At 39.9% G+C, this 22253-nt stretch overlaps 1 protein-coding gene across 2 annotated transcripts; it reads right to left on the reverse strand.

The window, feature by feature from the left end:
* Positions 1-819: 819 nt before the first annotated feature.
* On the reverse strand, positions 820-16950 carry LRRC34 (leucine rich repeat containing 34). Of its 2 annotated transcripts, XM_034998699.1 has the most exons (11): positions 16478-16948; positions 13512-13632; positions 12700-12818; positions 12535-12599; positions 11412-11495; positions 8720-8848; positions 6909-7004; positions 3720-3874; positions 3202-3357; positions 2520-2646; positions 830-1269 (listed from the first exon to the last, which is right to left on the reverse strand). In XM_034998699.1, the coding sequence occupies exons 1-11, from the start codon at positions 16578-16580 to the stop codon at positions 1066-1068; spliced, it is 1359 nt and encodes a 452-aa protein (XP_034854590.1). In that variant the 5' UTR covers positions 16581-16948; the 3' UTR covers positions 830-1065. The 2 variants fall into 2 exon arrangements, with proteins under 2 accessions (XP_034854597.1, XP_034854590.1); XM_034998706.1 differs by lacking the exon at positions 11412-11495 and having other exon boundaries at positions 820-1269; positions 16478-16950.
* Between the last annotated feature and the right edge of the window lie 5303 nt (positions 16951-22253).

Here is a 22253-nt window from a genome sequence, read left to right on the forward strand (position 1 = left end):
CTGTGAGACCTGGTTGCAGCACCTGTGGGTTTGCTGGTAGGCAGGGCTAGCCGTTAGCCCAGCTGTCTGGAACGAGCCTCTGTGACTGCTGCAGACACTGAGGGTAGGGCTTGCTCCATCCATAGGCAGCTGAGGAGCATGGCTACAGCAATTGCACCTGCACTGGTGTGTGGGGTTAGCTCCCCCCTCCCCAGGGCAGGAGGTGCTGTGGAGGGGTGCCTACCACAGCGAGCAGGTTGGACAGGGCAGGACACACAGGGCTAGCAAGGTAGGGGGAGAATGTCAGAACTGGCTTCTCCAAGTGCCTGGCTATCTAGGCTGGGAGAGAGCAAGAAAAAGGGCACCTACCAGCACTTTCATGCCTGGAGAAAGCTCCTGTTTTCCTGTAGATTCCTGCCCCTCCTGTACACATCCTAAAACTAGTCAATAAATCTCCCTCACATATACCCCAGGCACTTTTCAAACTGTTCCTTCTATGGTCTGTCTCGGGCCAAGTTATGTAATGTGTTGGCTTTTAAAGGGTGAGGACTTGGTTTCCTAGGTCCTCCAGCTCTCCTGGAGTTAAGCCACACTGATTTTCAAAGCCAGACATTATGGAGACTGGGTCTTCCCAGTGCAAGTCCCCAGGGCCAGGGGTGTCCATTGTGGGGTCGCTCCTCCTTGCCTGTGATGTCCCTCACCTTTGTTGAGTAGTCACTCCGGGAGTCTCATTCCTGATGCATCTGTCCCTCCTACCCTTTTTGATGTGACCTTGTGTCTACACCTAGCTGTGGACACCCTTCAGGTGGTTTTCAGAGTGAGCTGCAGTACATGTAGCTGTTGCCTCCATGTGTCCGTGGGGAAGGTAAATTCAGGGTTCTCCTACTCTGCCATCTTCCCTCTCCTCTAAAAGTTCTTTTAAAAAATACTACTGTTTTTTCCACAATGGATAGTTATACAAAGTCATTTTAATATAGTCATTTCCAAATGTATAAAAGGTAAAACATTCTAATTTAAGAAAAATGTAATAGGCAATAAAATATTAACATAAGACAAATATGTGAAAATTATTTTAGAGCTTGTTTTTCATAGATGTCCACCTACTGGTACAAGAGTAAAACCTGCGTTAGGTGAGTTCGTGCAAGCTTCTCCATAAGTTGGTCTCCAGTAATAATGCTTTTTAAGGCCATTGGAGACTTCTGCAAGATACACATGTCCATCCACCACAAATGGCTCCACATCTGTATTATCTGGTTTTAGACGGTCCATTTGAATTAAGTCTGAATAAGCCTATGATTTTTAAGAAAAGAAAAACCTATCATTAAGAAAATTGTTTAATTACCACAAAAATGAATAAGCTAATTTCAGTATTCAGATTAGCTGTGCTGATTTTTAGTTTAAAATATTCTGAGTAAATTACTGAATTTTAGTATTTTTTACATATGATTTTTGTTCACCTAATATCACATAATGAAATTATAATCTTGAAAAAATTATTTCTAAGTTTTAAGGTATTTTGTTTTATGGCTCCCAGAATTAACAGTTCTCTGTATTAGATTTTATGGGCCAAAGGTCCCATGGTCAAAATTTTCAAGTCCTACAGGTGTTCTTAAATGAGGGAGGTGGGAGTTGTATATACCTTGAAAGTCTGATGGTAGCCAGGGACCCATTTCTCAGAAAAATAAGCAACCAAATTTTGGCATACAACTGTATGGAGTTCATGAACTCCCTGAAGCTAACTTATAGACTGAGACTTAGACAATTTCTGTAGTATTAGATGCTGGCCTGGCGGTAGCCTAATTCCGTCTTCATTGTAGAATTTTCTTTGTATATCTCTTATGGGTCATTGGTATCTTTGTAAGGGTGTCATACAAACATGTTAAAATGGTTGGTCCATAAGGTTGTGAGTATAGAGAAAGGCAGATATTTAGACAATAAAAGATTTAAAATTTTAGCTGCTTTCTACTTTAGCTTATTATTCCAAACTAATTCTAATGTGTAGAATATGATCTTTCTCTGAAATCAAGGGTTTGAGTAGTATATTTTATTACTCTTTTTAGAGGTGGGATTTTGGATAGTCTTTTTGCAAAAAAAGCATCTTCATTCTTTCCAAATAAAAACTATTTGTTACAATGCTTTTTGTTTTGAAAGTCGTATCAAGGGCTCTATTTACATAAGCAACATAAAAGCACTGTATGTCTCCAAATTCCATGTCTTGGTTTAATTATTGGGCAGCAGACTGGAGATTGTGCTACATCAAATTTAGAATAAATCAACAGTTGTGACTTTTAAAATGTTTTAACTTTGGAGGAATTGGGACTGTATAATTCAGTGATCTCTCTATTAATATGTAGTATTTGATGTCTTCTATTTCAACCACAAAACTTTCTAGTGCTTAATTTTTAGGATTTATGTTAAAATTTATCAAACTGAAGTGTCTTACTACATTTTGGAATCATTTCCAAGGCCACCTGTAAATGCCTGATATTATAGAGAAGACCCCAGAAAAAGCCTTTAGTGAAGAAAAAAAAACAACTCACCACACATGTAGCCTCATCAAATTTGTTTCCCCAAATGTAGACATTCGATAATGTGGGGTTTGTTTTCATTGACTCTGAAAGTGCAACAAGTCCTTCTCCCTCTATGTTGTTGCTGACTACTGACAACCTATGAGAAACAAGAAGTAATAACCCTGAAAACCAATACATACTTCCACAAAGATGATGCGTAAGTTAGTCAAAAACATTTATTACATTTTATTGTGTAAAATCTTAGGAATTATATTAAAAATACTTAAGAATAATGCTAACTAAAATCCAGGAAACTTCATTTTCTAAGTGGATGCTTCATGTATCCAGTATAGTTAACTACATTTTAGAAACCAACAGCCTGTTTTATCTCATTCAGTAAATGTTTGGGGTCCCTTCAGGATAAAATCATCCAATAATACTTCATTTTTTGTCTTGATCATATTATGATTTTTCTATAGAATTCAGGATAAATACTGTAGGCAGTAAGAATTTTCTCAATCTTAAGCAATCATAACTAGAATCAGTCTAATTTTTAATAGACATTACTCTTGAAAAAGAAATTGAAATGTTTAATGAAATGTCAGTTTAGAAACTTCTCATATTTCATCATGAATCTTGAGTTTTAAGGGGCTTGCGGTTAGTATTTTAAAAGTTTTTCTCTTATTTTGATTAAATATAAAACCATACTAACGCTCTAAGACTCCTGTTGTGTGAAGCAAGAGTTTCACTGAGATACTTTGTTCCTGCATTTTCTATTCTGTTAAAAGAAAGATCTAATACTTCCAGGGTAGTATTGCTTTTCAGTACATCAGCCAAACACACCATTCCGTCACAAGTTATTTTATTGCTGGGAAGGGAAAAATACATGGTTACATTTGAAAATACGAAGTATTTTATTCACAGAGATTAACATGCTTCAAAACAGTTGTATAGAACATTACTTTCTAGTTTAGTAAAGATTTTAATCACTCAGTTTCCAAAAAAGTTAATGCAGATTTGCCATAAAATGTTTCCGTTCTGGTTTACTCATGATTAAATTGCTCATTCACATTGTTAGGAGATAAAATAGCATATAAACTAAATACTAAGGCTTAGGACAAAAAGTTGACAACAATGGTTGCATTTTCTGATCTAACAGTGTATCCTGTGTACTGTGAATATTTACATAGATTATTCCCAGGACTTCTGGATTAATGTATTATCACTTACCAGCTGACATCAAGGTAGCGTAGGCTTCTGTTCAGATACAGTGCATCACATAACTGTTTAATACCACAGTTCTTTATATTATGCTTACACATGTGTAGTTCAACAAGGCAGTGATTTTCTTTCAACATGTGGCCTAGATGAACTGTGGACTCTTCCTAAAAATAGGTAAAATCTTTTTCTAAAATACAGTTTTGAAGCTGTACATGTTTATTCCAAATATATGCTAAGTTACTTAAATTAGCTTTTTAAAAAGATACCAGTTAAGACTATTAGCCTATAATTTGTATTTGTTTGGGCTTGGCTTTTAAGAAAAATCACTTTTGCCACAAATGATAGTTCATCGTTTTAAAAACCGGCAGCAGGCCCTTGGAAAGTACAGTGACTAAGTGATGTAAAAGAGGCTGGTTTTAAAAAATCAATTCTAAACAACACTCCAGAAGGGGAGGGGAAAAAAAAAAAAAAACTTGGCCCCATGATATTTTGTGCATATTAAGCTCCCTTATTGCTGTCCTCTCAAGAATCTCTAAATGTTTCTTATACCCTCCATATGTTCCTGAACTTTTCTCTTGATCTCTACTCTTTATAGATAAAATACAAAGACATTTCTCAATGTTGATTCTATTTTAAAAATATACTCATTAGTCCTGTGATATCCAGTTCTTCCGTTTTATAATCATCCCAAATTTCTAAATATGTTTTACTGTTCTAGTCACTGGAAGACTTATTTTTAATTCCAAATTCTAGCTGCTTCCAGGCAAAAAGTATATAACTTCAGTGAGGATTTGAATACTAAACACTTTAAGTTTTTAACAAAGTCAAACCAGGTCTTAAAATGAATGGGTCAGTATTTTATGGTAAGGAAAAGTCCTCTTACTTGATTGCTGCATTTTTTTTCTTTTTAAAGTAAGCTCCATGCCTAGCATGGAGTCCAATGCAGGGTTTGAACTGAGATCAAGACCTGAGCTGAGATCAAGAGTATGATGCTTAACTGACCAAGCCACCCAGGTTCCCCAAGATTGCTCTTTTTATAAGTTTTATAGTCACTGGAAATGCTGATCACGAACATGGATAACTACGTATGCTCAAATTATGTACTTCTACATAATAACTCAGAAAAACTACAAAAGTTAAATGAAACCACATAGCAGTAGCAGATAGTACATGAGTTTTATAATAAAAGTATATGAGCTTTATAATAAAATTGTCCAAATACTAGCTTTATACTAGCTGTCTGACTTTGGGCAAATTATTTCATCAAGCTAAGTCTCAGTTTTCTTTTCTGTAAGATAGGTAAAATTATACTTCCCTCACAAGTAACAAAAAAGTACCTGGCATAAAATAACTGTTCTGTAGAACACTATAAAGCATTTTTTATTGTTCAGTAGTCTATAATCCTATGTCTGATTTGTTTAAATTATTGCTGGCATTGAAAGAGATCCAAAGGGAAGCTATAGTTTGGGATCTTAACAAATGCAAACTGACCACTTAGGGGGTCCAGTATTGCTCTGCATGGTGCCTGGAACAGAGGACAGGATACATATTTGTGTTTTATGCTTTGATTGCATTTTTTTTTTTTAGCTCAAGAAGTCTGGTTCAGGGACCACCCTTATTAAGGAAGGGAACTAAAATCAGAAATAGTAGTGTTTTTAGATCCATTTACCAACTTTGACAATTTGCCTAGGATGGCACTTGGCATCCATATCTTTCCAGGCTCCCCAGATAGTGAAATGGAAGAGAGGTTTGCAGGGCTTATGTTTGGGAACAGCAAAGTAGGAAGAAGCACAGGAGGCCTCTACTCCACAGCCACTTGAAGAGACTAGTACTCACAGGGACAAAGGGTAGTGGCTGCCTTGGAGAGGAATAGAAAGCAGGCTGGAGTTTAGCTGACTGCTAGAAGCACCAGGCTAACAGCAAGGGCCTGGACCTGAGAAAGACCTTGGGCTTTTCTTAACTATTCTCTGATTTGGGAATAATGACACCACTTGACACACTTAAAAGAGGAATCGTTGGGGTGCCTGCGTGGCTCAGTCGTTAAGCGTCTGCCTTCAGCTCAGGTCGGTCCTGGGATCAAGACCCACATCAGGGAAGCTGGCTTCTCCCTCTCTCACTCCCCCTACTTGTGTTCCCTCTCTTGCTGTGTCTCTCTCTGTCAAATAAATCTTAAAAAAAAAATCGTGCTTCTAGTGTGATTTCCATATAGTTTAACAGATTTCCGGGGCGCCTGGGTGGCTCAGTTGGTTAAGCGACTGCCTTCAGCTCAGGTCATGATCCTGGAGTCCCGCATTGGGCTCCCTGCTCAGCGGGTAGTCTGCTTCTCCCTCTCCCGCTCCCCCCTCTTGTGCTCTTTCTCTCTCTCACTCTCTCTCTCAAATAAATAAAAAATCTTTAAAAAAAAAAAAATTTTTTAGGGCGCCTGGGTGGCTCAGTTGGTTAAGCGACTGCCTTCGGCTCAGGTCATGATCCTGGAGTCCCGGGATCGAGTCCCGCATCGGGTTCCCTGCTCGGCAGGGAGTCTGCTTCTCCCTCTGACCCTCCCCCCTCTCATGCTCTATCTCATTGTCTCTCTCAAATAAATAAATAAAATCTTAAAAAAAAAAAGATTTATTTCCTCAAGGTCTAATCCAGAAAATTTTGATTTAGCCTTCAAATCTCATGTCCTCAATCTGAAAACCTGCTCTGCCACTTCTAAAAGAATGTTAAAGAGCAAGGAGAAGCCTTAAAAGCAGCTACAATGTTTTTACTCATCATCTTGTCTCCAGCATGCAGCTTACCTATAGGATCAAGTCCAGACTTCCCATGCTGCTCTTCACACATATTTGGCCACTGTTACTCTTGATTTCAAAGCAGTTTAGTGATATCAATATAACAAACAACAAAACAATTTACACTGAGCTCTTATCCAACCTTTAAAACTTTTAATCACTGTTCTTGCCTTAACTACTCTGCCTCTTTACAGGTTTACTCACTGTAATCTGAGTTTACAAGAAAGAAAGGAAGAAAAAAGACATGTTTACTGCTTAAATAAACAACATCTAAAATCGTAATTTAACTCAATTTTTCTTCAAATAAGCTTTTCTTTGTAAATGCAGTAAATTCTAAAAATATGAACCTTGACATAAACTTCAGTAACGAGTACCTTCATTTTATTCACATGTAGTAATATTAGCTGTCATCACTTTGAATACATACCTGTTCACCATACAGTATAGGTCGGTTTAGGTTTATTCCCTTAATTGTTTGGTTTTGAGTTAGGACTGTAGCCAATGCTATCACACTTTGCATTCCCTAGAAACAGTAAATTCATTAAAGAAACTGACAAAGTATATAACCTTCCTATTTCAAAATTAGTAATCTGGACTCCTAGAAATAAATTGTATTTTAAATTGTAAACCCTGAATTATAGTTTGGTCAGATTCAGAAGTGAATTGTTACTATGTTCTTTTCTCCCTGCCCTAAAATCTATAACATGCACGGGGGAGTTCTTAAAGTTTCGGTATCCATTTCCTAGGACGTTCACCTCCAGGTTTGCTTCTAAGCCCTCAAGGTTCTGTGTGTTTCGGACCTCAGATACCCAGACACAGATGCGGATCCCAGCTAGGGTTCTACACTACTTAGAACAGACCTTATGCAAGCATTCTTTTATATGCATACTCACTTCCAGTGTCTGTGCAGTGGGAAAGGTTTACTAATCACATTTTTCACAGCTTCCACAGGATTCCCTCTTTACCTTATTGGAAGGGCCTAATTCTCCAATTTCTGTGATGGACACCACCACACACCCCTATCTGTTACGCCAGAAAACCTGGGCCTCCTCTCCGCCAGTCTACTCACCCTCCCATCCAATTAATAAGTCTTAGAGATTCTGTCTCCAAAAGAGGTCTCAAATTAACACATCTGTGTGCCACCACCCCACCCCCAGTCCTTACTGCCCGCCTGGACTATAGTAACTTCCTAAGTGGTCAGTGAGCTTCCTCTCGCCACCCTCTAATTCTCCATAGAAACCAGAGTGGTCTTTTTAAAGGACAAATCATGTCACCCCTCAAGGCCTTACCATGATACGTATAACACAATCCCTTCTTCCCCTGGCCTGTGACCCACAACCCATACAACGTTGCTGGATCTGGCCTCTGCACATCTCTCACCTTCACTTGAGATACTCTTAACTCCTTCTGTCTAGCCACTCTAGCTTTTCAGTTCTTAAAACCTGCCAGACTCAACATTTCATTATTCATGTGCCACTCACGATTTTTGCCATATTGGAATCTCCGTTTTAGTATTTACTTAATAGTGCTCTATTAAATCAACTCACTTTTTCCACTTTATTTTAAAGCTCTATCACTACCATAAATGGAAAACTGTAATTCCTCAAAATAGAGCATTTGTAAAAATAAATACATGAGTAGTAAAATTACCTCAATCTATAATAGCAATGCTACTCATATCACACTTGGGGTAACACTATCTTTTAGAGTCTATGTGTGCTGGACCCCTGCCTGGAATGTTCTGCCATGGACCCTCTCCAAGGCAGTTTTTTTCTCACCCTTCATGACTCAAGTATTACCTCCTCAGATATTAGGCAACTGTCTTATCATGCAGATTACCTCCTACCAGAGTACTTCGCCATCTTTGTAGCACCTTTCTCTTTATTGATGTTTTCCCAACTAGAATATAGGCTTTCTAATGAAATAGCATTTTTTTTTAATTAAACAATTTCTCAAGAAGTCCCACATAGGTTAAGAAGGGTTATAGATAGAAGTTTAGGAAGAATTTTATTCTAGTTATTCCTCTACAGTATTATTTAATACAATCTGATTAATAGCACTATTATGCCTAATAGTAAAAACAAACAAAAAAACCTTTTTCTCTGATATTAGATATTAGGGGCAAACTTAATAATTCATAAGACTGTCATTTAGCTGGTCTCTTTAACAATTCCCTATCCTGGTTTCCAAGGAGAATGATGTAGTACCTGGGTGATTTTTCTCAACCATTTTACTCACCAGATCACAGTCACCCAGATCTAATTTTTCTAAAGATGAATTAATTTGTAGCATTGCAGCAAAAAACATTCCGCCTTTATTTTCAATCTTGTTTCCAGTCATTCTTAGGTATTTCAGAGTTGCATTCTTCTGAAAAGGAAAAGAATCAAAACTTCATTAAATTTTTATTCCATAGAATTCTCTTTGGTATACATGAGTTAGGAGACTTACTATTTGCAGACTCCTCAATTTTTCATGGTTTCATGGAGATAGAATAAGATATACTCCTTAAAGGTAACATTCAGTTTCCCAATAAGAGATAAGAAATCTAGTTTTTTACTGGGAAGAATGCCCAGGAAACATGTCCAAACAATGCCCAGTAAATGAAGCAGATTTTTAATAAATTTTCCTTTAATTGGGAAATCTATAAATTTGTTTTCTAAGAAAATTATACCACTTTTTTTTATTGAGGTGAAATTCATATAACCCAAAGTTAACTATTTTAAAGTATACAATTCACTGGTGTTTAATAAATTCAATGTTATTGGTCATCACCTAACTAGTTTCAAAATACTTCACCCCCCCCCACTCCCCACAAAGGAGACCCTGCACCCATTCAGCAATCACTCCATATTCTCCCTGTATCACTTTTAAAGGAATATAATTCCTCAGACACTTGCAAAATTTTAACTCCTCTCATTCCACTCTTAATAATTCTTTCACAAAGAAAAATCAGACGTTTCAGTGTTCTAATGAATATTAGAGGATATATAACTGCAAATAGTTATTAATTGAAACCCCTTAAGAGCAGGAAGAAGGCAAGGATGTCTACTGTTTGTTTTTTTAAAGATTTTATTTATTTTACAGAGAGAACAAGTAGGGGGAGCAGCAGAGGGTGAGGGAGAAGCATGCTCCCCACTGAGCAGGAAACCTGATGTGGGGCTCGATCCCAGGAACCTGGGATCATGACCTGAGCTGAAGGCAGACGTTTAATACACTGAGCCACCCAGGTGCCCCAGGATATCTACTGTTAATACTTCAAGTGTACTGGAGGTTCTAGATGAGGCAATTAGGCAAGGAAAAGTAACAAAAAAATGCATCCACATTGGAAAAGAAAACTATCTCTGTCTGCATATAACATGATCTTATATATGGAAAATCCTAAGGAATCCACCCAAAAAAAGCTGTTAGAACTAGTGAGTTCAGCAAGACCGCAGGACACATCAATATATAAAAATCAATTGGGGCGCCTGGGTGGCTCAGTTGGTTAGGCGACTGCCTTCGGCTCAGGTCATGATCCTGGAGTCCCGGGATCGAGTCCCGCATCGGGCTCCCTGCTCGGCGGGGAGCCTGCTTCTCCCTCTGACCCTCCCCCCTCTCATGTGCTCTCTCTCTCTCATTCTCTCTCTCAAATAAATAAATAAAATCTTTAAAAAAAAAAATCAATTGTATTTCTACACACTAGCAATGAACAATCCAAGATTGAAATTAAGACTATCCCATTTACAATAGCATCAAAAAGAATAAAGCATTAGGAATAAATTTAGCAAAAGCAAGACTTGCACATTAAAAACAAAGCACTGTTGAAGGAAATGAAAGATATAAATAATGGAAACACATCCCACGTTCATGGATCAGAAGACAATACTGTTAGGATGGCAGTACTCCCCAAATTAAGATTTAAAGCAATTCCTCTCAAAATCCTTGTTTTTCTTGCAGAAATTGATAAACTGATCTTAAAATTCATTTGGAAATGCAAGGGATCCTGAAGAGTCACCACGTCTTGAAACAAGAACAAAAAGGATTCACTTCTTGACTTCAAAACTGACTACAAACTACAGTAATCAAGATAGTGTGGGACTGACATAAGGATAGACATACAGGTTAATAGAGTAGAATGAGGAGTAGAGAAATAAACCATTTGTAATAGATTTTTGACAAGGGCATCAAGAAAATTAATGGGGGAGGAATAGTTTTAAATAGTGTTGGGATAACTGGATATCCACATGCAAAAGAATGAAGTTAGACTCCTACCTCACATAATATACAAAAGTTAATTTAAAACAGATCGAAGAACTAAAAGGAGCTAAAACAAAAACTGTTAGAAGAATATGCAAGTGTAAATCTTCATAACTTTGAGTTAGGCAAGGCCTTAGATATAACACCAAAAGCATAAACAAAAGAAAAAATAAGTTGAGCTTTATCAAAATTAATTTTGTGCTTCAAAAGACACAATTAAGGAAGTGAAAAGGCAACCTACAGAATGAGAGAAAACATTTGCAAATCATATATAAGGGACTTATACCCAGAACATATAAAGAACTCTTAGAATTTAAAAAGACAACTAGACATGGGCATTGAACATTTTTTCCAAAGAATGGCACATGAAAAGATGCTCAGCATCATTATTCATGATGGAAATGCAAACCAAAACCAAAAAACCTCTGCATATCCACTAGGATGGCTAAAATCAAGAGGACAGTAACAAGTGCTGGATGTAGAGACGATGTACCTGGATGTGCTGGATGTATCTTAATAAAGCTTTTTTTAAGGGAGTTCAAAAGTGCTCATGTTACATTTTAATAAATTGAAGTGTAATAAAAGTACACATTTGCACAATGAGATCACAATTACATTTCATTCTGTTAATTACAAGCCATCAGAAGTTAAAATTCCCAAAGAAAATGTTAGTTTGAGGTATATAAATGCTTACATGTAGTGCTTTAGCAATCAGTTCTCCACCTTCGGGCCCAATATCATTAAACATAAGGTTTAAGTAAATGAGGTTATGTTGTTTCTATAATAAGGAGAGGAAAGAAGCTATTACGTATATAATTATTAGGAAAAAAAATAATATAGGAGCTATTTAAGTAAAAGTATTTAAGTAAAAGTATTTACCTCCAAAGAAAATCTTTGTAACAGAAAATCTGAAAGTCCAGCAAAAGAAGCTACCATTAAGGTGTGCGGGGGGGGGGGGGGGGGTCACCATGCTCATTTAAACATAGTTGCAATATAAATGAAAGAAAAAGACTATATTCTATTTTGATCAATCATTCAAAGTATGAATGTCCTTGATTTAACCATAGTGTACAAGTTTGCAAAAGAGGACTCAGGAGCTCTAGGTACCAGCAACCTACCAGTAACAAATACATAAGTGGGTGTTCCGCTTATTTCAAGTGTTATAAATATAGTGCAAGGTCAGGACCCTGGACATTTTACAAAACTAGCATTTTGTGTGTGTGCGCCACTAGAGTAGGTGGTTTCACCACAAAGAGAACTAAGAAAACTCAAGAACATTTTGATTGTTTTTGCAGCATTTTTGTAGTTGCTGAGAATTAGTTCGTATTTTTTAATCTTTACTCTGTTCTTGTGCCGTGTGCCATCGCATGGATATGAGAATTTTAGGATCATTTTTAAGCTCATTGGAAGCACATTTAGCAACTGAGATTGGGACAAGTAGTTAGGAACTTAAAAAACCAATTTAAGAGAGGTATCAAAAAATTATATATGCTGCTTTAAACATTTTAAGTGAAAATACAGACATATACCCGTATTTGCCAATCTTCTGACGCTGAAATAAAGCCTTTTCTTAAAGTACACCTACTCTGATTGGTGGACCACACTGTCCTTGTTTTTGTTTTTTGACCCCACTGTCTGTCTTAAATAAAATGAACTGCAATGCAGCATGGGCATCTCCAAAGTGAAGGCTGCAATAAAGGGTTAACTTAGCAGGCTTGGGGTGCTCAAACCCTGTACATTCCAAAGAAAAAGGACTGGTTCTTAACTGACTCCTGGAAGAAAACAAAAAGAACTAAGAACATTTTGTAGTAAAATACCTGAAGCAGTCTTGCAGCATAGTATGCACCAACATCACTTATGAAGTTATATCTAACATCCAAACCTGAAGAACACAGATGAATACAGGCTGATGTTCCTTATACTGAATAATTAAAATCAGCAAAATGAAAGCAAGAGGTAATGATTGTTAAGGAGACATATACCATTAATATATGGATTCTTCTTTAAAATTCTGAAAAGAATCCAAAAATCTTCACCTGTTACTCTTTCTTCTGGCATTAAGCGACTGTTACCAGCAATGTTTAATGTGATTCCTTCCGATCTATTAAAATACAAAAAAGAAACCCACTAAAGAAGTATTTTTTCCTCCTATATAAATAGTAACATCATGAATAGCATTTACTGAAACCAAGTATGTACCACAATACAGATTCACACTAAGTAACTTAAGATGACTGAATATTCTATAGATTTTGTAAACACTTTTATATTATATAATTTTTCTTTCACAAAAAAAAAAACAAAAAAACCCCCAATGTATCAGGATGCCTGGGTGGCTCAGTCGGTTGAGCATCTGCCTTCTGCTGGGATCGGGTTCCACATCTGGCTCCTTGCTCAGCCAGTGGGGAGCCTGCTGCTTCCCCTGCTTGTGTGCTCTCTCTCTCTCTGACAAATAAATAAATGGAATCTTAAAAAAAAAAAAGTATCTCCACCTGATAGATAAATGATATCAAAGACTTCAAGGTTTTTCATAAATCAATCCAGCTCACAGGAGTTTAGGACAAATGTGAAGGCTAGACTCAGAGATGGCTGGTCTAGTGCTCTTCCCCACGTACTCCACTACCTCCAAGACCAGCTAACAGTGCCCATCAGCCACTGTCCTAAATCAAAAGGTAGGTCTGTTTTAAAAAGCACGGGCAAATGGCTTTAAACAAATCACTCGGTATTCCAGGATTTTCACACAGATGGATGTCAGTGAATATTACTTATGTAGTCAAGTAAGTGTCTTCCTTACCCCTTTTCAATTTCTTCATCCAGTTCTTGGAGTATATGCAATATAAAAGAATTAATTTTCTGGGACTTTTCCATACAGAGATTATAATAATTTTCCTGGAGATGGCCAATAACTTCTGGAGCTTTTGAAAAATAAGTGCATTACTCTTCATCACATACAAATTATACCAAGACCTTTCCTGTTCCCCTCCCTCCCCTCCCCCAAAACACACTTCTTTCAAAGATACGAATGTGTGTATGCATAGAGTCAGGGGTGAGGAAGAAAAGGCAACAGAATTAAGAATAGAGAAAGAAGAGGGAAATAGAAGAACTGGGGGGAATAAGAATGCTGTTTGGAGAAGCAGGGCCATAGAAGCACCCACTGAGGGTAGGCAGACACTAACTTGGAAGTGACATAAACGGAGAACTAACAGAGGTAGCAGAGTAAAAGGATATTCAAAGAAATTTCTAAAGGTTGATTTTTCTCTGTTCAGTCCTTAATAAAGAAGACAGAAACAAAGCAGGAGTTGAAATCTCCTTCCTCTGTTATGCCTGCATCTTTCCTTAATGGTCTCACTGTCTTTGATACTAAAGGATCTTTTGCAAGACCCAAGCCTTCTGGGGGTGGAAATGATGTCCCTCTTCTTAGAAGCACATACCACTATCTTTGTTTTCTGTCCTATCTTTTGTATAGGTCTCTTAAAAAAAAAAAATTGGCTCAGAGATTTCGCTATTCAACCAGCCTGGTATCTTCAGGAGCCAGCCTCTCTAAGTCTCTGTATCTCAAGAGATGTTCTTTGCTGAGATTTCTGCACTGTATGAACTCAAGAGTTTGCTAAACAAACTTGCAGAACAAGATTTAAAATGAGGAACATTACATTAAAAATGAAAGCAGTAAACTTTTAATAGTTGTTTTTAAATAAGCTTTTAAAAAAATTAGCCCACTTATTCCAGACAACTTGGAAATTTCAATATCAAAAAGAAATAAATATTTATCAGCAATCCCACTGCTAAAGAACTATTACAATTAAGGTCTGTGTGAGCTTTCCCATGTCGGTCTGGGAAAAATTTTAATGTCAACAGAATTTCCTGTCTTATGGGTGGATGTACATAAGAAACCCTACACTTATTTTAGGAAGTTTCCATGAATTTATATAACATTTTAGCACAATATTTCCCAAACTGTGTTCCTCAGAATACTAATCTTCCAGGAGATGATCAAAGATGTTCTAAATAGAATAGATTTTTATTGTCAAGTAAGTTTGGGAAGTGCTGAATTAAACCTAAGCAGACCTCTATAATACTTCTCAGGACATTTACAACACTCAGGTGCACAAAGACTCTTCAAATTGTTGAGCCTGGAGGGAAGGGAGAAAAAAAATATTCCATTTCCCAGACTTATGTGACCATGGTTCACATGGAATTCAAACTACACAATGCTACTTTAGCATTCTCCACAGGAAACACAGTAAATAGATCTTTAACAAATTTACTTGTTGGAGCTGGGCTCCCACTGGGCTTCTTTCCTCCCTTCTTGCATACTACCTTCCTTGCTATTAAAAAGACTGGCCTGAGAATCTCTGAGGTTCAGTGCCTGCCCTCAGCTGGCCGCACCAACCCAACACATGCAGAAGAAATGTGTCAGAACTCATGTTTCTCTGAAGAAAGGAATCTTAGACTACAACTTAAATATAGCTAAAGAAAAATACAAGAAAATTCTTGGGGTGCCTGGGTGGCTCAGTTGGTTAAGCATCTGTCTTCAGCTCAGGTCATGATCCTGGGGTCCTGGGATTAAGTCTCCCATCAGGTTCCTTGCTCAGTGGGGAGTCTGCTTCTCCCTCTGCCTCTCTCCCCAGCTTGTGCTCTCCCTCTCTCAAATAAATAAATAAAATCTTTAAAAAAGAAAAGAAAAGAAAAGAAAATTCTTATTACCTGACCATGGATTTAAAGTATTTAAAAGTTTCTGCTATATTTTTCTGCTATGCTCTCTTTCATTTAAAATTCACCTAAGTGTTGTGTGTCAGGATTTTATGGCACCAATAATTTATTTCCTGTATTCATATTAGGGGAAAATAATAAATCCGTCTTCAAATTGTAAAGCTTAAACTAGGACTAGCCAGTTACACAAGAAAATATCAAGACTCTAACTCAAATGTCATTTTTCATCCATGCCACAGTCTTGTATTCCAAATATTTTTCACCTGGCAGCACGTGTTAGAATTTCTAAAGAAAGGGCTCATTTCGGAGGTGGTCCCCCATCCCTTCTATACAGGAACAGCCAAGTAGCAGGAAATCCAAGGGTTGGGAGTGAGTCAGACTGGGCTACCTACCCAGGATCACCTGTGTGCCTTTGTACAAGTTACCTTAATTCTCCCGTCTTAAATTTCCTCTTACGCTAAAAGCAGAGCACGGTGCCCATCTCAAGGATGCAGTGAGGAATACGTAAGGCTGCTAGCACAGTTCCCCATCTACAAGCACACACTTTAACACAAGCATCCAAAATGGAATCGGTGGCAGGAGGAGGGGCGTGCAGGCTACGCTTAACTTGCTAGAGATAATTCACATCTGCAGAAATACTTAAAACGGAGGCTGCACAGAGAGGCAAAGTCGGAGCTGTCTCAAGACCCTCTTGCCCACCTAGGCCCCGCTTTCTGGAGCTTCCACAAAAAAGAGCCCTAGAAGAGCACCTGGACACCCTTCCCGGAGACCGTAAGAGCAAAGCAACAGACACACCTTCCTCCAGGACAAGGGCTCATGTGAAGGCAGACCCACCAGGGGGACTTGGGGCTCCCTTCCCGCCCACATTTGGGGGGCCCCAGAGTTCTGGCCAAAGCTGGGGTTCCCAGGGGCACCCTCCTGCCACACCGCCTCGAGCCGGCAGCCCGCTCAGAGGAGTGGGCTGGCGCGAGCAACCCTGCAGCTGGGGCCGGAGTCCCTCGTGCGCTTCCGGTGGGCCAGGCAGGCGCCAAAGGACACCCTAGTTCTTACCACTACCGTCGGCCAGGGCCCAGGACGGATTAGGGGTCGTAGTGGGAGCGGGAAGGGAGGACCGGGGCCCCGCGCAGGCGGCCTCCTCCCCGCTGCCCCACATGCTCCTTTTCAGTCCGAGGCCGCCGCGCAGGCGTTGTCATGACGACGGTGCGCATGCGCCTGCCCGGTCCCAGGCGCCCCGCCTGCCGCGTCTGGGCTCGGATGACCGCCAGACCCTGAGCGCCACCTCCAGCCAGCCGCGCGTTCCCTGCCATGACCCGCTTGGGCTCTGAAGCCTGACTGGGCAGGCGGTGATTGCCAATGCTATGGAAGTTCCTTGGCCACCCCCTCTGGCTCCGGATCACCCAGACCTGGGGGAAAAACAGAGGGAGGGTGCTCCGGCTCCTCTGCAGAGGGAAGTTCTTGAGGTTTAGGGGGCACGGCTGATGGGTCAGGGGCCGGGGCTACAAAGACGATTATGACACAGTCTCCTCCCCAAAGTGTGTACATACCTGTGGGGGCCAAGTGCAGAAGCAGATAGTAGCAGCAGCACCGATAAGGCACGGAGCTAAGGGAGCTTAAAGGGGTATGTAGATCGTCTTGTGGAGGGGCGGGGGTATCAGGGAGGGCTTTCTGTAGGACGTAACTTCCTGAGTGGTCCCAGTGAAGCCACCCCAGGGCGGAACTGCTTGGTGGGTGCTGGAGAAGCGCAGTTTCCCAGGAAACGAAACTTGGGGCCGCCCAGATGAGTGGGGGGGGGGGGAAGGGTGGCAGGCAGGGTCGGACCCACGTGGAGCATCCCCTGAGCAGCACAGCTGTTATGGGACAAGGATGCTGGGAGCCCTCAGACAGGGAGCAGCTGGTGGAGGGTGGATTTGACAGGACCTAGAGGAGATGAGGTCTGAAGCACCTGCAGTAGCCCAGCCGAGAGAAGATCCAGCTGAGGCTGGACTTGGGGAAAGGAGGAGAAGGGGACAAAACCCAGCCATCGTTACAGGGCAACATGCTCAGGTAATTGGACGTGGGAGAGAGAAAAAGAGGAAGGAGGGAAGGAAAGGTCTTCTGTTTGGGGTTACCATAGACCATAGGGGAAGTAGTTGAAGGGCCCCTGTAGAGAGCTCTGGAGCCAACCAGAGACTCGTTGCCTGGGAGAAGGAAGGGAGACCTTCAAGGTGAAACCAGGACGTTTCTGAACACAGTTCAAAGGTGAAAAACAAAAACGTCCAGGACCTCTGTCCCTGAAGCTACCCCACTAGGCAATTCCAGAACAGCACTCCACTGCTAAGAAATTGTGCTGGGCAAGGCAGGGGTCTCTTCACACCCTGTGTAACCCACAGATTTTAAACATCACTTGAATTCTTTCAGGTTAAACATGAATAGAAAATACTGTTTTCATTTACCCCATGTTCTACCAACAAAGCCGAGAGGTAGCTTGAAATACTAAAGCATGCGTGTGGGCACAGTTCAGCATCTACCCTCCCAACCCCTTTCAGAGTATTTGGAGTGAACTAGGGAAAGTAAAGAGAGGTTCAGGATTTATTAATTGCTGCTCTAGGGGAAGGGAGGGATACTCTTCTAAGGGATCAAGAAGTGCCAATCACTTTTGTTCTAGAGAGTGACTAAAAAACAGGGTCAGAACAGAATAAGCAGAAAAGAGCTGCTTTTAACTAGACAAACAGCACTTAAAGCACTGTTCTCCCTATCCACCTTAGCAAAAAACACAACACAACAACCGTATTTGCATACAACTACAGCCTGCACATCAAAATGCATATCAAGTAGGATGGTCAAAAAAAAACCTGACCACATGTACAATTCATTTCCATCAGTACATTTTTCATTAACCCCATGATTTCCAGATGGAGGAGGGATGTAATTTTAAAAACCCTCCCCTTGAGAATCACTGACTGGGGGGGAGGGTAGTGTGGTGGGGGAAACAGATGTTGCTGAGCTGGTTTCAAGGAGACTTAAGTGGATTCGCTGGGTGCTTAGGTGTCAAGAACCCAGAGTGGAGGTCTAACTTGAATCTCAGCTTTCTAGAAGTCAGAGCCAAAGAGAATATAGGAGGGTATGTAATCCCCATTCTTCAATAAAAGGCAGCATTTACATTTCTCTGGCACCTTATTGTAGGAAGGTTTAGTAGGTGTATCTTTATATACACCTACATCTTAATAGACAGGTCTTTGACTATAGTTTTATAGAAAATCCAGAAATATTTTTCAAATGTTTCTTTTATTGTAACTATTTAAAAAGCCCAACAGCATGAGGCTTTATTAGGATCTAATTATGATCCTCCTGTCTTGAGGAAACACAGATAATAAGGTCTAGGTAAGTTGTTTCTTGCTAACATGGAGATTGAACTCAAAGGATCTGGGAGAATTAATATTTAACACACCCATTAGCTATTTTTCCCCAACTACCAGAAGGCTCAACTGAGCTGCTAGCAAGTGTCAGAACAGAGCAAATTCCTGGTTGAATTTTCTGATAAGTATCTGAAGTGCTGACTTCCCGTGTTGTTCATGCATATGTGCTGTTTAGGTACTAAATATGCAGGCGGAAAAATTAGTGTTATTAAAAAAACTGATTTGGCCCATGGATAAAAGAGCGAGTGGTCTGAAAAGTTTACATTTTTATTATCTGACGAGACAAGAAAGTATTGGTGATTAGTAATAGAATAGCACCTCAAACCTTCTCATTCATTGTGCAAGACAATAATCTGAAAAACCGCATTCTAAAAGAATAAAGTTTTGCCTAGGAATTACTAGATCTATAGTTTGGTGGTACACGTAGAGGAATAAAGGGTAGAAACATTTTTGAAAATGGGTAAAATGCCTGTCTGAGTCTATTTAAAGAAAACAAGTCCTGAGAAGCTATTTCAGATTAATTATTTGGTGACAATGGGGATGGGGGCACACCGTGCAACATGGCTAACAATTCTGGGAAATGAATGTTTCTCTAAGGCCTCTTTTACCTTTAGGTGACTGATCTGAGGTTTTCCAAAGGCCAGAGTCACTGGGCCCGTGCTTGAAAGACTCCACTCTACAAAACTTTCAGAGTTCATTATCAGATTATAGACTTTTTTCCCTTCTATTTCTCTTAACATACCAAACATCTCCATATCCCAGTTCTAATTAAGAAGTTTCTACTTACAGAACACCTGACACCAACGGTGTGGGTTTTCCAAACAAGCCAGTCTCCAGTTCTCTGCAGATGCCAAGTAGTTGTCCTAAGGTTTGATTATGACACGACACACCCAGAGTTAGCCAGACCATACAGGTTGAGGGCTCAGTCCCACAAGACTGCTTCCCACCTGAGATGCCAGTCACAAGTCCCAGGTGGTCACTGGTACCAGTGGACTACAGATCAGGGGTGCCCACAGCTCTCTCCTGACGTTCGATAATTTGCTTTAATGGTTTACAGAACTCAGAGAAACACTTTACTTACCATTACCGCTGTATTCTAAAAACTATGGTTCAGGAACAGCCAAATGGAAGAGATGCACGTGGGGAAGAGAGGGTACGAGGAGAGGGCGAAGAGTTTCCACACCTTCTCCGGGCACTTTATCCTTACAGCACCTTGATGTGCTCCCCAACCCAAAAGCTCCCCCAACCCTGTTGTTTAGGGTTTTTATAGAGGTTCCATTCCCAAGACACGATTGATTAAATCACTGGCCATTGGTGATTAACTCAACCTCCAACCCCTCTCCCAGGGACCCCTTCTTGAGGTCGTGGGGTGGGGCTGCAAGTTCCACCCCTCTAATCGCATGGATGGTTCCTCTGGCAAACAGCTGCCCTCGTGAGGCTATCTGGGGGCCTAAGGAGGGCAACCCCTTAGTATGGGCTCAGGTGTGGTTGACTGGGGCTTATTATGAATAACAAAAGACACTCCTCTCCAACTCCTCAGAAAATACCAAAGGTTTTAGAAGCTCTTGTATCAGGAACTTGGGAACAAAGACCAAATATATATTTATTACTATATCACAACATCTTGCCTTTATTATTGGCTGAGCCCTTTAGATTCTCCCTTGCCCCTGCCAAATCTAAAGTTGCTTGCTTATAAAAGTTTTCCACTCAAGTCTCTAGTTTATTACTCAGTATTACTTGAGAGGAGACCGAAAAATTTTTCCTGGGGTTTTAGTTTCCCAGAAATTTTTATCAAAGAAAGGGTGTTACCATTACCATTATATGGTTCTCCATCCTAGGTATATTGAGGTTTTTGGCTTGTCTGTGTTAGAGGGAGAAGATCTCCCAGGTGAAGCTTTAAGTAAAATCTTGAAATTATTTTAACTAGAAATGGTTATTTATGCTATCAGAGAGAGCCATGTTAACCTCAGGACCCTAGTCTTACCTATCCAGTTGGTGTGTAAACAGACTTGGAAACAAAAGTGTCAACACTTGATAGAAATTTGAGAAGGTTGATCATTTTCCTAAATGGTTTTTCTCGGGCATTAAAATTACACGAAAAAGGGCCAATTATTAAACTATCCAAACCCTGACTCCTTGAAATGACACCACAGTTATTACACCTAGAAATTCCACAGTAATATTGGGTTGTAACAAGTTAATTTGACCATGTTGCGGTAGCAATCCTTATGAAAAACATAGCCAATAAGGAGTCAATCTTCTCTGTTCTTATTTACTGTGGCTGAATTACTGGCCAACCTGTTGCAAATCTGACTTTACAACCTCCTTTTATGAAGTCCATTAATGGATATGCAATATATATAGCTTTCAGAGTCCATCAAATTGGTTCCAGACACATGTGGGGTAAATGATTCTGGCAAGATAACATATGTACACACACATTCAGACATTCTAGGCCGGTCTCATCGTGGAACAAGACGAATGTTAGGAGAAATAAGTTCTTTTATGTGTCTGGAAGCCCAGATGCACTTGTGCTAACCCTAATCAGATGGCTAGTCCCCAGAAGGCCGCAAAAGAAAATCAAGCCTGAATACTCACACCCAAGGCTGATTTTAATAAAAACCAGACTTCTTGTAAACAAATGATGTTAATATCCTCTGTGAGGTTAAGGCAAATTCTTCGCTCCTGCTCCCACTTCCTACTAGGTTCTGAGAAAAGCCCTTTTGGTTAGTTTCTGTATCTGTAAAACCAAGATCATAATGGTGCCTGCTGCTTAGGGTTCTAGTGAGGATTACATACATTAAGTAAAGCTTAGAGCATATAGTGTCCCCAGTGTTCTCTATTTTCATTTCTACCATGGCCTTAGTCCATACACCACAGATTGTTTAGGAGTCTTCAGCATTGTCCGTAGTTTATATTCAGGACATTGGAAATTTTATCCACAGGACTGAACAGTATTAAACCAATCTAATGATCAAATGAGAAATGTTGGAGACAGCTTTTTCTAGACATGATTTAATCAATGATAAGTCGTTTCCTTTCTCTAAATAACAGAGAGCAACACTGTCCCAGAACTCTGTTGGAGGCTAGACGTATAGTAATGAGGATCTAGACCACATACTTTGTGTTGCAAGGCGCAGTAATATTAAGTGTGGGGCTCGAAGCACATCACCTCCATCTAGGGCCTAGGCTCTGTGTGGGAGGAGAGGTCCAGTACTTCAGCAGGAAAGCCCCCATCCTAGAAGGCAAGTCAAAGATGCTACAATTAACCGGGCCACCATCGCCTCATCGTCTTCTCAGCCTTCCTTGTTAGGCTTTGAGGTGTGTGTGTGTTAATGACCAAGGACTTAGTCTTCTGTAACACAATATTAACATCTTAGATTTATAAGATTTATAAATCCAGTAGTGCAAGTCTGCCAATTTTGTTATTA

The sequence above is a fragment of the Mirounga leonina genome, unplaced genomic scaffold, assembly GCF_011800145.1.
Source record: "Mirounga leonina isolate KUSES-001 unplaced genomic scaffold, KU_Mleo_1.0 Mir_115, whole genome shotgun sequence".
Classification (NCBI taxonomy): domain Eukaryota; kingdom Metazoa; phylum Chordata; class Mammalia; order Carnivora; family Phocidae; genus Mirounga; species Mirounga leonina.